Consider the following 14,200-nt stretch of genomic DNA (forward strand, 5'->3'; position numbering starts at 1 on the left):
CCTGACTGAAGATCCATTCTCATTTTGTTGGTCTGAAAATGTATACATCTCATAATTTAGCATGTAGAATTACAACGAAATAGAGCACAGTTTGCAGCAGACTGTGCTCTCTCGTGGAGTCTTAGAGCAGGAGGGAAATAAAATGAGTAGCCACATTATTGACAGCCTGAATTGAGAAGGACAGTTGAGTTTACTAAGAGCACAAGTTAACCCAGAGGGAACTGCAGCTTTTCCATTTCATAGAGTAAACATATTTGCTTTATTCCCTAAAATCTGTATTATTGATGTGAAACTGTGGGTGGGTTACAGTTTCAGTTCCAAACATTTTCTTTATCAACAGCAACCTATATAATCACACAATACTCTAGGAGTTTACAGAAGGATGCCTCTCAGTTAGCGTGAATGACACATTTTAATACAAATGTATTGGTACTAATTGTAAGTTACAACAAGTGGACGAGAAACGATGAAACAAACGGGCATCAGTTCAAAATAACAATGTGGACCTCCAACTACAGTAGCCTATGTAAACACCCACAACAGTGGCTCCCAACCTGGGGAAGGAAAGGCCTGCAAGATGATGACATTTAGAAAGAAGAAGCTGCTTATAATGAGGTTTTTTTTTTTTTACATGTTTTATACATAGGCCTACCCTTGAGATCTATCAAAAAAACCAATCTGAAAATCTTAAATTACTATTAAACTAAGCCATGTTTGTTTTACTTGGATAACTGAGTTTATTGTACTTTTTACAGCTCCATTTGAAACTATGCCCCTCCTTTTCTGACATCATCAGTGTACTAAATGGAAAGATGTTGATGGCATACATAACAATTGCACTCACACATCAACCTAAAAAAATGTGCATTCGTGTAAATGTACACGCCAACAGCCCTTTTGTAGTTATTCTGTTGTTTTCAGTTTTCTTTGCAAAGATTTTGAACTCTACATACAAAATATGAATTATTCTAGTACCAATAAAAGGCAATGAAAACTGTTGTGACTGTGTGTCAATTTAAAAATGTAATAGTGCCGTCATTCTTTTGATTATTTATTACATTATAATACATGTTATTATTATTTTTGTATTTATTTTTTCTCTATTTTTACACCTTCTGCGATAGCCCCCCTGAAATGTTTGAATGTGTACATTTTGCAGCGTGTAAATTCAACGAATCTGGCAACCCTTAAAGGACGCTTTTCGATGACGTCAAAACTCCGCGACTCACAACCAGTGGTGGTAAACCGTTCTTATTATACATCCATGTGGTAAACTCACCAGAAACAAACGTGACTTTCTGTGAATGCATCAACTCTTTTTATTTAGTTTTTCGCTGACAGATTGAACATCTTCTCCATTACTCCACCATGAGTTCCTCCATGCCGCAGAAACGTTACTACCGGCAGAGAGCCCACTCCAACCCGATGGCTTACCACACGTTCGACTAGTGAGTGATGGACATGTGTTTCAGACTCTGCTGTCTCTCACACTGCCTGCTAAAGTTATGGTTGTCACACTGTGTATTTACACTGAAAGTAAAGATGCTTTTAATGTAACTCTGGTGGTATGTCGCCATGCAAAATACTTGTTTTAGTATCCTTGGATTTCAGATGTTTGCCTATAGTTTAGCAAATATTTGTTGTCCAGAGGGATGACTGTAAATGTCTTGTTTCTTAAAAGACATACATTATAATATGATATAAAACAGAGAAAATCAGTGATTTTCCAAATCTGAGAAGCAAAAAATATAATGTTCTGCCATTTTTGCTTGAAATATCGACATTCGTATCCTAATCAATGCAGCTTTAATGATGTCAATGAAAAGTTATATTTAAAAACATCCACTTCCATTAAACTTCCCAACAAACCCACATGTTCCTCTTGATAATCCACAGAGCACATAGTCCACTATTTTTAATGTTTCTTCTCTATAATATATTTAAAAGTACTACTCTTTCCTCAGTCCAGTGTGTCCTGAGGAGATGAACTGGTCTGAGCTGTATTCAGGCTACTTCGCCGACCACCCCTCTGAGAAAAAGCCCCCCCAGGTTGAGTTTGCAGACATTGGATGTGGATACGGCGGGCTGCTAGGTAGTTATATTTGTCACTGATCTGACCACCTTTAGTTTCACAGGTCACAGTTTTGCTCTGTATTGACCGTATGTCCTCTTGTCTCTGTCTTCCCTCAGTGGAGTTATCTCCTCTTTTCCCTGACAAGCTCATGCTTGGCATGGAGATCAGAGTAAAAGTGTCAGATTATGTTCAGGATCGTATCAAATCCCTACGCACCTCAGAGCTGGGGGGCTACCAGAACATCGCCTGCATTCGCGGCAATGCCATGAAGTACCTGCCCAACTTCTTCTCCAAAGCACAGGTAGGTTTGCTCCTGTGTGTCTGTGGCTGTGTGATGACAAGAGGCGGGGTTTGGACCTGAGATGGTGCAGTTTTATCCCCCTGATAATGTAGCCACTCACTGCTCTTTCCTGATCAAAAATACCCAGCTCTGAAGAAGAATTTTTGGTAGATGCATCTTATGTACTTCCCTGTACTTTACACATATGATAACTGATGATACTGCATGGACTATAATTGCATATGGTTACGTACTACATTTGATTAAGGTAAATATATGTATTCATAATGTTTTATGAGCCCCGTCAGTCAAAATCTAGTTTATATCTATTCAGAACATCAAGACACTTATAATAATCATAAGTCATATCTTTTATTTTTTTGTGAATTGGCAATCATTACATTAGTTATTGAGTAAAATCTTGAAGGATAATCAATGCAATATGGTTAGCTTCATAATGAGCTATTGATACTCTTTATAGAAAGTTTTACTAAAAAAAAGTACTCCACTAGGAAAAAACTGAAATGTTAACAAATTTGACATTCTTCACTGAAAGATGATTTGTGGATTAATTTGTATTGAAAGATAAAACACATTTTAAACAAATTGACATTTTCATTAGAAAAGTATTTGTTTATAAGTTAGTTTTAACAATGTAGTAAGGCAAGGCAAGTCAAGTTTATTTATATAGCACCTTTCAACACAAGGCAATTCAAAGTGCTTTACAAAAAGACATTCAGACAAAGGCTTTTAAAAACAGTCATTAAAAAGAAAAGATAATAAAATAAACATTCAAAGAAAAAATACATGAATAAAAAATGTAAATAGTAATGTGTTTCGTTTGAGGTATCCGAAGACTTTCTGCATTGAATGACTCTCCCTCCTTCTCGTTATGTCCTGCTCCCCAAAGGAGCCACCAAACTAAAAATGGCCCCCCACTGGTTGTAAAAACTGACTTTATTGGTGCGACAATAGAGAAACCCACTTTGGAAGTGTATCCAATGATCCAGTGGTTCCCAACCTGGCCAAAGATCGCAGGGGGGGGGCGCCAGGCCTCAGATGATTTGAGGCCAAATATCATATTTAGACTTTTTTTTTAATTTATTTATTTATTTTTTACATATAATTGTAACGCAATACATGATTGTCACTAAAAGCCTTGTCTCTACATTACAATAACATATAAAAAATAATTGATTAATTAATTTGAATAAAAATCAAGTTAGTAGCTATTATAGGCATAGCAAGACAGAAATGTATAATTCTTTCTTTGATAGAAATGTTTATTCTGCCCGTAAAGGGTCCAAACCAGGCTTTTCTGGATAAGCGCATTTTTAAAACATAGTCATTGTCCATGCCGGTTTCAGATTATTTGTCACAGGGTGTTTCTCAATCGCGAGTACGCTTGCTTGGTAGCACATGTCTGCCGAGCATCTTGCTTCAGAAGCGAGTCAAGAATACTTCCTGACATTTGGAAAACAAAGAGTGGAACAGGCGAGCAAGTGTGCAGGTGTGCGTCATATGAGAGGCCCCGCCTTACATTTTCCGCCACAGATTTTGGAAATTGGTCCGTGCGCAAAGCATTGTGGGGATTTTAAGACCGCGGAGTCTACTCATGTGCAGCCTCGATATTTCTCCAAACGGAGTACGCTGGGCTCGGTAGATTTCCAAGTATGCTGGAGATTGGAACAGTACTTCTGCGGCACTCGATGACGTAGTATGCTTGAAATAGTGGCTCTGCAGCAGCTTTACTCGAGATTGATAAACACCCACAGTTGCTCCGATCAGATCGGTCTCCTCCATTTTGTAGATTATTTACGACTTTTGTATCCACATAAACACATCGGCAAAATCCGGCTTACTTTGAGCATGTGTTTTAAACAGTTTGATCCCTTTGTGAATTGTTTCCACTTGCGCCGTCCTTTAATTTCTTCATACAGCAAGGCAAGGCAAAGCAATTTTATTTATATAGCACTTTTCAGCACGTGGCGATACAGCGGCAATCCAAATTAATTAATTCTGAGTCCAATAACCATCAAAGTCACTCCAATAGTGCTCCTTGATTACGCTTTCATCCTCCTTTAACAAAATACTTCACATTCATCCAGTTTGTGACAGTAGTTGTAGCGTTTTTGAGACTTTTAAACTTTAATTACCGCTGTTGCGCCCCCCCCAAACGAAACATAAGGGTAATAACAAAGGCTCTGAATTAGCCCTGAGCGAAAAAATGCTAACGCAATTAGCACAGAACTCAAGGTAAAATACCCTTATTACTTATCGTATCTGCACAAACAAGATATCGATTAGCAAGCTGAGATTCCACAGATTCCAGACATATAAGTATCATCACTGAGCGATCAGAACCCGCGACATGGGAAGCAAATCCAGACATCACACCACGTAGCTTCACGGAGGAAACACGGGAGAAATTCTTACCTATGCTGTTGTTCTGATCAAAAGTTGTGTTCAATGGCATTAAAACGATAACAACGCTGCTGAAGGTTAATCCATAGGTTAATCCAATGTGTATGTGTCACTTTGAAATGATTACTGATAATCCATCTTCATATTTATGTAAATAACGGAGATTTCATATTAGCTGCTACGAGAGTGTATGACAGCTTCCGGTTTTGGGCATTCTGGCTGCGTATCACTCATTCACCAATGGGTAATGTTTAGATGGATTTTTGGAACGTCCCCTCGATTCTATTGGCTCTAACGGTTAAAAAGAGGTGTCAATCATCAAAATCGACCAAGGGGGGCCATAGATATGGAAAATGCACCCAAATGACCCCAGAAGTGGGGTTTTTGTTCTAAATCTCTCTAAAAAGGTCAAATGTCACTTGTTTTGCATCAATCTTGATACAGGGTACTTATTATATGTTATAGTTTGGATTCCTAAAGCTTTTAGTCTACTATCCCATCATTCAAGGTAGGGATGTCCCGATCACCTTTTTTTGCTCCCGATCCGATTCCGATCATTTGATTTTGACAATCTGCCGATACCGATTTTTCCTGATCCGATCTTTATGCAATGCATTAAGAGAGAAAAAAGCATTGAAGTTGTCCCTTAAGGTTATTTAAATGACAGAACTCCATATGTCTGTGGTAAATCCGAAAGCAGGCACGTCTGTTAACAGGGCTTGCAGGTGGCCACGAAGCTTGTTGTGAAGGGCAGGCAGAGCTTTCTCTGTAAAGTAGTGACGAGAAGGCAACTCATAACGTGGCTCCAAGTGCTCCATGAGACGGCGACACCCCACGTTCTCCACCACAGATAACGGCTGGTCATCCAACGCGATGAATTCAGCTATCTTGGCTGTCATTTTTTAGGCCTTTTCACTGTTCTGGGGCAGTTTTTCTTTCCTTTTAAAAGTCTCTGAAAGTGTCGGTTGTTTCAGTGCCGTTACCTGAGTGGCCGCTGTGTACTCGTCGTGTTGTTGGTGTTTGTTTCTCAGGTGGCGTATTAGATTGGTCGTGTTGAACGTAGCTCTGTTCTTTCCACCACGCGGAACCTCCGCCTTGCAAACATTGCATCTGGCTGTTACACTGCCTTCGCTTTCAATTTTATAATACTTCCAAACTCCTGACATTTTCTCTGTCCCGACTCCCGAGGCACCAGCTGAACGTAGCCTCTTGTTAGCTTACTGCTACTATTAGACACTGCACCCTGCCCACTCTGTTGCCAGATTTGAGAGAAATAAGCAACCAGGGGGGTATACTACGAATCTAGTTCAACATATCCTGGATATGTTTTGAGTTATCCGGTTGACTAAATCCAAAAAAAAAAACGCTCTCGCTAAACGGTCCTACGACGCTGGCTATCAACTCGATCGCTCAAGCCAGCCGTGTCCTATCTAGTTAGGTGCGCGTTCACATAAAAGGGGTGGTATTTGGAGTGTTCGACCAATCACAAACATGGACAAGCCGTGTACTGACAGCGCAGCACGTCATATATTTCCTGAATGAAAAGTCAACTAATATTAGACAAATATGAAGATGTTAAACTTTAAACATCCATGACTTAAACACTTTATTAGGATAAAAGCCACATAGTTGCACCTGCAAGGTTAATACTGCTGGTAAAAGAAAGTGTTTGAATACGTTCATTAACAGTTTTATAATATCACTGCTGCCCCGACACGAGTGGATCTGACTTTAATTACATTTGACTCGAGTGTTTCGTCAACTTAATGTGTTGCTTAAAATAATACTTCTGCATACAGTATGTGACACTGTGAGTGTTGCACGGCCAGATACGGCTCAAGAAGCTGACTCAGATAAGGAAATATATGATACATTATGATGTGATATGAATGATAATGTGACACATCGCCGTCTGCACTCACAGTGCCGCGGACTGTACGTAATGTTACTTTGATCCGGTTACATATGTTGTGGCAGATATTTAAGTAAGCTTTCTTAACGCTAATGTTATAATAGTCAGATTGCTCTGAAGATGGGAGGGGATATTCTATTAATTTTCACGTTCACACAGTCGGTGATTTTGGCCGGCCGTCTTTCCTGCAACGGCAGTTTAAACTGTATTTCCTTTCTCCTCCTGTCATATGAATTGATCGCTTTAAACTCCGCACACTGAGCTCTGATTGGTCAGCAGGCAGTGCTCTTATCCTGGAACCTATCCTGGCTCCGGAGGATAGCCGTTCAGAATAAGTTATCTAGTCCGCTAAGAAGTGAACCAGCTTCGTAGGACCGGAAACCCCTGAAGTTAGCTTGCTAAACGAAAATCTTGATTCGTAGTATACCCCCCAGGTCTATGAAAACAAGCCCAAAAGAAGCAACACATACATGTTGTGTAATTTTAAACCAAAACTAAGGCCTCAGGATGACTTTAAGACGTGAACATGGTCATTTTTGTTTTGTAACATTACATTTTTAAAAAAAGATTCCCGATCCCCGATCTTTTTCTCCCGATTCCGATCTTTTGAAAATCACGTGATCGGCTCCGATCCCCGATCACGTGATCGGATCGGGACATCTCTAATTCAAGGGTGGTTTTCACTACAAGTTTTTTGGACGGACACTATAATTTACATTGTTTTACTATGTTCAATCTGAATTTACTTTAAAATAAAAAAACATCTATATTGATTCTGACTCTTCTACATCCAACTCACAGGTTTATCATTGCTTTGAGAAAAAAGATTATTAATTGACCCCTTTTAGAAGGGAAGATATGGTCATTTGTTCTGGGAATGTCATTTTCGAGCCTGAGGCCTGAAAAACAGGCTCGGGGCTCAACTGGGTCATACATGAAGCACGGCACTTCAGTTTGTTCACTAGCTTGCGTTACGTGATGACAGCTATGTCATATACGGTGTGTTTGACCAAGGTGTGTCGTATAAACAGTATGTCAGCACTTCTCTATAAACTATATCTGGGTGGCTAGATAGAAATAGAACTTTAATAACTTGGTGCACAAATGTTTATTAACTTTTATTATATGAAACTAGAATGGTACATTGCAGACCTACAACAAGGCAAATGCTTTATTTAGTACATTCTCCACGACGGTCCCATCTACTGAGTTGAGAGTATTTCTTCAGACTTGTGTGTTCATGACTGCAAAGTTGGAATGTGGAAACAAAATGGACGATACAAAGAAGATCTTTAAACAACATGGTTGTTATCCAACTTGTTGTTCCAGCTTGAGAGGGCGTTAACATGAATATTCCCAGTTGTGAAGAAATTTTTCAGAATATCTCACAATGTTAAGATATGATTTGTGTATCTGACCTGTGTCTCTGACCCGCTCCAACGGTTTTGAGGTTTTTCCTTGGCCCACACCTTTACTTAGTTTCGTGAAAATCTGGTCAGCAGTTTTTCTGTAATCCTGCTGACCTAAGCAGGTCGAACAGACAAAGAAATAGATGGATCAAGCCGAAAGCTTAACCTCATCTGCGGATAAAATCACACATATGATGTTTATTGTTACTGAAATGGAGCTTATACATAAGCCCCTCCTGAGGGGTCTATTACAGCGCCTCAGACGTGGCCTTTAATAACCTTAAATAAAGCTGACAGCCTGGCCCAATGCTGCCAGGGTAATAAGAATATGTTTTCTGTCGACAAATAATTACTTTCCTCATGTTCAACATATGGACTGAATGAATTTATACGCATTGCTCATTAAATCCAGGATTTCAGTACAATAGGCTCATTGACTGACACGCACGGCAGTATAGAGCAGTGCAAGACGCCATTTATCCGTTCCAATTAGCCGCAGTAATCTATGACTTGTTGAAGGGCGCATTAGATTACTCACAGTGGGCTTAGTGTACCAGGGTAAATTTAGGTACCCTGGGTAAAAAAATCACCTCAAATGCCCCGAGCAATAATAACGAAGAAATAAAAATAAGGGAGAAAATGCTGTAACACTGACGCATTTATGGAACACAAATCATATAGGTTATTCATCTATAAATGCAAACATTGATTCACATTTTATTATGATCGTATATACTATAACTTTAAACATTATGAATATTATATCTTCAGCCTCAGTTGAGGCTTTTTCTTTTAAGCTGAGGCTGAAAGTGTCTCAGAGGAACTCGGCCCATTTAAGGAATTGTTTTTCCTTGGCCTTGCAATATTGTTCTTTATTTAGCAGACACTCCCTTCAGCCGGCTCAAAACTTGAATATCTTTGACTTGCATTAGCCTAGCTGAAATGACAATGCTTTTAGCAGCCATTTACTTTCGTATTATTGCCTTCCTTGCTCGTGATTAGAATAAAGCTGTTGTAGGACTCCTAGAATCACCCTGACAAATGTTCAAAATCTAGACCCAATCCTTCACACATGTGTTTCAAGTGTTTTCACGTGCAACATGTGTTTCAAGTGTTGAAACTGCAAATTCTGGGACCGTTTTTTTCCATCTTCTTAGTAAGTTCTGTAACCAGAAATGTGTTAAGGTTTTTCCATCTTAAATCCCCAGTGAAGTGGCCCCTGAGGCTGCAGCAGTCCCTGGTGATTATACCCACATCTTTCTGTCTATACCTGCCATTATTTATTTTAACTAATAAAAAGTGTTAGTGGAATGGTTTTTAATGTATCAGCCAGACAGGGATCAATGGAGCCTTCACTTGTGCACTAAATACATGGGGAACTTTACGAGGGGGGGTGGGGGGGATTCAAGAAGGGAAATTCCAGTTTTGCCATCAGTGGTACTTTTAACACCCACCACGAAATGTTACGGGGGGGGCATATTTAAGTTAAGATGACAATCGCCCGTCTAAAAACCATATTATTAAATTGAATTAAAATAGAAGGTCTTATTTTTATCTCGTGCATGGGAAGGACTAGAGTGTGAAATTACCTGTTTGTTTTAATTGTGCTTATGTTACAGTTTCCGGCCCACTTTTTTTTGTGTTTTTCAGCTGAGTAAGATGTTTTTCCTCTTCCCTGACCCTCACTTTAAGAAGACCAAGCACAAGTGGAGGATTATCAGTCCAACGCTGCTGGCAGAGTACGCCTACACGCTGAGAGTCGGGGTATGTACATAAATAAGACTTGTTGCACCTAGTGCTGAAAACAATGAGTCTGTCAACAGAGGTTTCATCTGCAATAACTTAATTGTTGAGGTCATTTAAGCACACATGAACTGGCTTCGGCTTCTCAAGTAGAGGAATGTCACATTGTAGCACGAGGACATTTTGTAGCAGACAGAATAAGGCAATTTTTCCCCTTTTTTATTGACTGTTTAAACAGTTGATCTAAAAAATAAACATATTTTAAGTATATTTACAACCACAGTGCCTATGTTAATTGTAATAAAGGAACGTGTCACCCACACTGAAAAAACTGAAACGTTGACTTTAATTAAATGTATTACATCAATAAATATCACATTACTGTAATAGGTTAATTGAAAGCAATAATATTAAGTTGAACCTAATGTGTTTTATTTAAACTTGATATTATTGCTTTCAACTAACCTAAAACAGTTATGTGAAATCTGTTGACATAATACATTTAATTAAAGTCAACGTTTCACTTTTTTCAGTGCAGTGTAACATGAGGGCGTCCTTATTAATTATTGGTCCACAATGGATCTCTATGACACACAAGAATAAGAAATATCAGACTACACAGACAATACTCGTCAGTATCCAGGCATTCAGTGAAATAAATAGTTTGAAACGTTGTGGCCTGCAAATGGCTGACGTCTGCACAGAGCCTTCTGCCTGACGGAGCGCTCGGAGCTACAGTGGGACACTCAAACAAGACGAGCACTGATGGAGGTTTTTTGGGAACAATGGAGGGCTTGTGTCTAAATGTGGCTTTATCGTTTTTTTCCTCACGTGTGTCTTGGTGTGTGCCTCTGTGTGTACATTAGTAGTGTATGTGTGAGTGAAAGCTCTACAATGGCCTTCAGCATTGGCACCCTGCCAAAACTGCTGGTGGGTGGGAAGGCTGTCAAGATAATGCTCATTGCAGGCAGTTTCATACCAAAATGAACCCCTATTAAAGATAAAGCCTATTGTTATTTTTGTATTATTCACACTACAGTGCTCGCCTCCATGTAACTACGCCAGAGTTAGCTTATAAACTAATTCTTATCTGTAGTCCTTGGGAAACGTATACAAATAGGCAATATGGCGCAAATCCAGAAATACACTATAAGACAATAAAATGCAAAGATACATTACGAAAGTTGCTAGCTATCTGTTAAGTAAGTGAAATTTGGGAATCTGACTACACCTGAAACAGTTATCAGGTCTGATTCACATTAATCTGAACATGCACACAGTCTCTAATCCATTCTTCTCTGAAACAAAACCTGTATGTGCCAAAATGAACTTGTGTGGAAATCTGTGCCAATTTTTCTTAGAAATCCCTGTTCTTGTAATGTTATCTGTCCAACTCGAGGGTAAACCACAGTGACATAGGTGATTGACCTCTGTGCTGTCTGTAGGTTATTTTTATCTTTTTTTGGCACGAACCATTGCTCAGCACAGGTGATGTAAGCACTACATTCAATGATGAAATGTTGGAACGATTAAAACAGAAGAAATCCTATTTTTTTTTAATAAATGCCATGGGTTTATTTCGGTGATTGATAAAAGAATGCCTATTTAGCCACCAGTGACGCTTATTTAACGATTCCTTTTCCCAGAACTGTGTTAATAACCTCCCTGTGTTTGTCTGGTCAGGGTTTGGTGTACACCATGACAGATGTGGAGGAAGTGCACCTCTGGATGGTGAAGCACTTCAGTGAACATCCACTGTTCAAACGTGTCCTTGATGAAGAATTGGTATGTTTCCATCCCTCTGTAACCCTCTGAATGACTGACTCCAAAATGATTATCAGATTTAGAATCAGAAATCCTTTTTTGTCTCGCAACAGGGACATTTACATTATTACAACAGCCGATAGTGCAGGTAAAGTGAGGAAAAATATAAAGAAATGGCTAAGTATGCACACGTTATTAATAACACAATAAGAAAAAAAAAGTACACCATGGTAAAAAAAAAGAAACAGTATATTTGTTTTAAGAAAAGTGACCATATTAAATAAGAGCTAGCTAGTACTGTAAGCCAATCGTAAATGCACTGAGAGTAAAAAATAAGGTGTGAAATTGAAGGAGGGTATTTTTAGATTAGCCCCATTCTTAGCCTTGATATCACAACCGATTAATGGCCTAAATTAACCACTTTTAATCTGTTACTTATATGTGGCAAAATATTATATATTGTTTAAAGAGTAGGCAGACAAAAACAAAACATGTGTGGCTCCATTCACAGGAAAAGTTTGTCATTTTGTGAAAACCTTTATTCATTCCTCGCCATAAACCAGTTTTCGATTACCTAGTGGGCGCTCCATATTTATTGTATAGGAGCAACCTTCTCGCCAACTCTTTTCAAGAAAGCTAATGTACTGTGTTTAGTGTGTTCCAAAATGTACTAATCCTTTTCACTTTTCCATCAATGACTCAAATTAAGAGCCCTATTGTTATAATGATTTTTAAATTAATGAACAGTGAATAATCTCTGTAAAGATTTTAGTTTCAGTAAGTTCATCTGCTCCTACAGTCCTTAATGTATTTGTGTTCAATCTTATTTTGACAGGTCGGTGATGTCATCATAAGTCGTTTGGGTACCTGCACAGAGGAAGGAAAGAAAGTGCAGAGAAATGGAGGGAAAAACTTCCTTGCAGTTTTCCGGAGGATCGAGGATTTAAACTAAGGCAGTTTGGACATGCAATGAACTGAATAATAGTCTTACATCTGCACATGACGGCTACGGCTCACCCCCTCACCCCCCAGCACATGAACATGGAGGATTTTTATTTTTCCTGGTATTATTGGACAAATATTTACATAATTACCCAATAAAGGGTTTGAGGTTTTTTTTTTACCAATTAATTCCTCAGCTCACGAATGAAGACACACGAGAAGTTAATCACAAAAGCATCGATTCCGACTGCATCTGTGAAGTGTTTTGTATCACTTTTTATAAATTAATTTTAAATGATTTACTTCAATTGCAAAGAGTTGCTTTGGATTTCCTGCAAAACTGTACTTATTTTCAGTAAAAAAATAAATAAATCAGTGTTGGGTTTGGTTCAGCACTTGTAAAGGCTAAGAGGAGCATGCGATTGATTTTTTATCAATTGGTCAAAAGCTGTTTTTTTTGTTACCTTTCTCAAAAAAAGCCTGCATAGTGAATATGCTATATTTGAAGAGGTTTTACTGCTTAAAAATGTTAAAAATAACATAAACATTTCCATGTGATTATACAACATTGTTATTGGCTTTGCATTGTTAACTTGCATTATTGGTGGGGAATCTGAAATGGATTAGACTGTTGGCCAACAATCAACATCCTGCTTGTTTGTCTGCTTTATAAAAATAAACCGGCATGCTGCAGCAGGTTCTGTGACACATGAACGCAGCATAGAGCTTACAAACTAATTAGAATTTATTTTTTTTACTTTGCTGAGGAAAACTTGTTTTAATCAAAACTTAAATCCTCGATTGTTTACCAGATTTCTCTCTAATGCAATTTAGATTAAATCCACTTTTGAAAACCACAAATTGACCACAACATGTTGTCTCTACATGTCAAACGACATCCAAAACAAACCTAATATATATATAAAATCTCCATCTACTCTACTAGACATGTCTGCTGAGCGTCTGTGAAGTCCAAATCCAAGGAATCTAGAACATAAAAAGTGGTTTTCTGTGCTCATTTTATGATTTTAGCTGTATATGACAGGTTGGTGTTCCTGTCTGTCAGGAGTTTTAGACGGGACAGTGCAGGCCTTCACTGCTGCAGGGGCTGGTGATTAAAAACAGGACAGCACATGCCTCTATGATGGAAACCCTGACACTTGGAAAACTTTTTTTTTCTTCCTGGTATCGATGGAGACATATTTCCATCGTTACCTAAGAATACTAAGTAATTCTGTCAATAGCTCGCCTTTTTTGACAGTAAACTCTCTGGAACAAACTGTACTAAATCTGCTTTTTATTCAACATCTACTGCACACTGATACCAATACATACATCCAGTATTCGGTAAAAAATTATCTTGAAACGGCATCTCTAAATATGCAGTAAGCTCCCATTTTTTTATTTTCCATCTCATTATTGTACTTATTGTATTGACCCCCCCCCCTCATACAGCATTATTTACTCAGACCTTTGAAACAAAAGGCACCAGGCCATGATCAAATTGTTCAAGCTTTAGTAGTGAGGCAATCTCTGGTCATCTGTGCCCATCAAAAGCATGTGCATCGATCCACATGAAATCATTTATAAAAAAATAATGCAATTTCCTGTTCTTGGAATAGACTTTGAGGGGAAAGAACGATTGCTTAAAC

The 14,200-nt window shown here is 38.5% G+C and overlaps 1 protein-coding gene across 1 annotated transcript; it reads left to right on the forward strand.

The window, feature by feature from the left end:
* Positions 1–1,224: 1,224 nt before the first annotated feature.
* On the forward strand, positions 1,225–13,460 carry mettl1 (methyltransferase like 1). The gene is made up of 6 exons (XM_034138579.1): positions 1,225–1,448; positions 1,965–2,092; positions 2,191–2,375; positions 9,750–9,863; positions 11,526–11,627; positions 12,442–13,460. Exons 1-6 carry the CDS (start codon positions 1,369–1,371, stop codon positions 12,556–12,558), a joined length of 726 nt encoding a protein of 241 aa, XP_033994470.1. The 5' UTR covers positions 1,225–1,368; the 3' UTR covers positions 12,559–13,460.
* The last annotated feature ends 740 nt before the right edge of the window (positions 13,461–14,200 follow it).

Source organism: Trematomus bernacchii, unplaced genomic scaffold (genome assembly GCF_902827165.1).
Source record: "Trematomus bernacchii unplaced genomic scaffold, fTreBer1.1, whole genome shotgun sequence".
Classification (NCBI taxonomy): Eukaryota; Metazoa; Chordata; class Actinopteri; order Perciformes; family Nototheniidae; genus Trematomus; species Trematomus bernacchii.

Coding starts and splice junctions, on each gene's coding strand:
- mettl1 (XM_034138579.1), top strand. CDS start 1,369: ATGAGTTCCTCCATGCCGCAGAAACGTTACTACCGGCAGAGAGCCCAC. Junction 2,093..2,190: donor TGGATACGGCGGGCTGCTAG/GTAGTTATATTT, acceptor GTCTTCCCTCAG/TGGAGTTATCTCCTCTTTTC. Junction 9,864..11,525: donor CCTACACGCTGAGAGTCGGG/GTATGTACATAA, acceptor TTGTCTGGTCAG/GGTTTGGTGTACACCATGAC.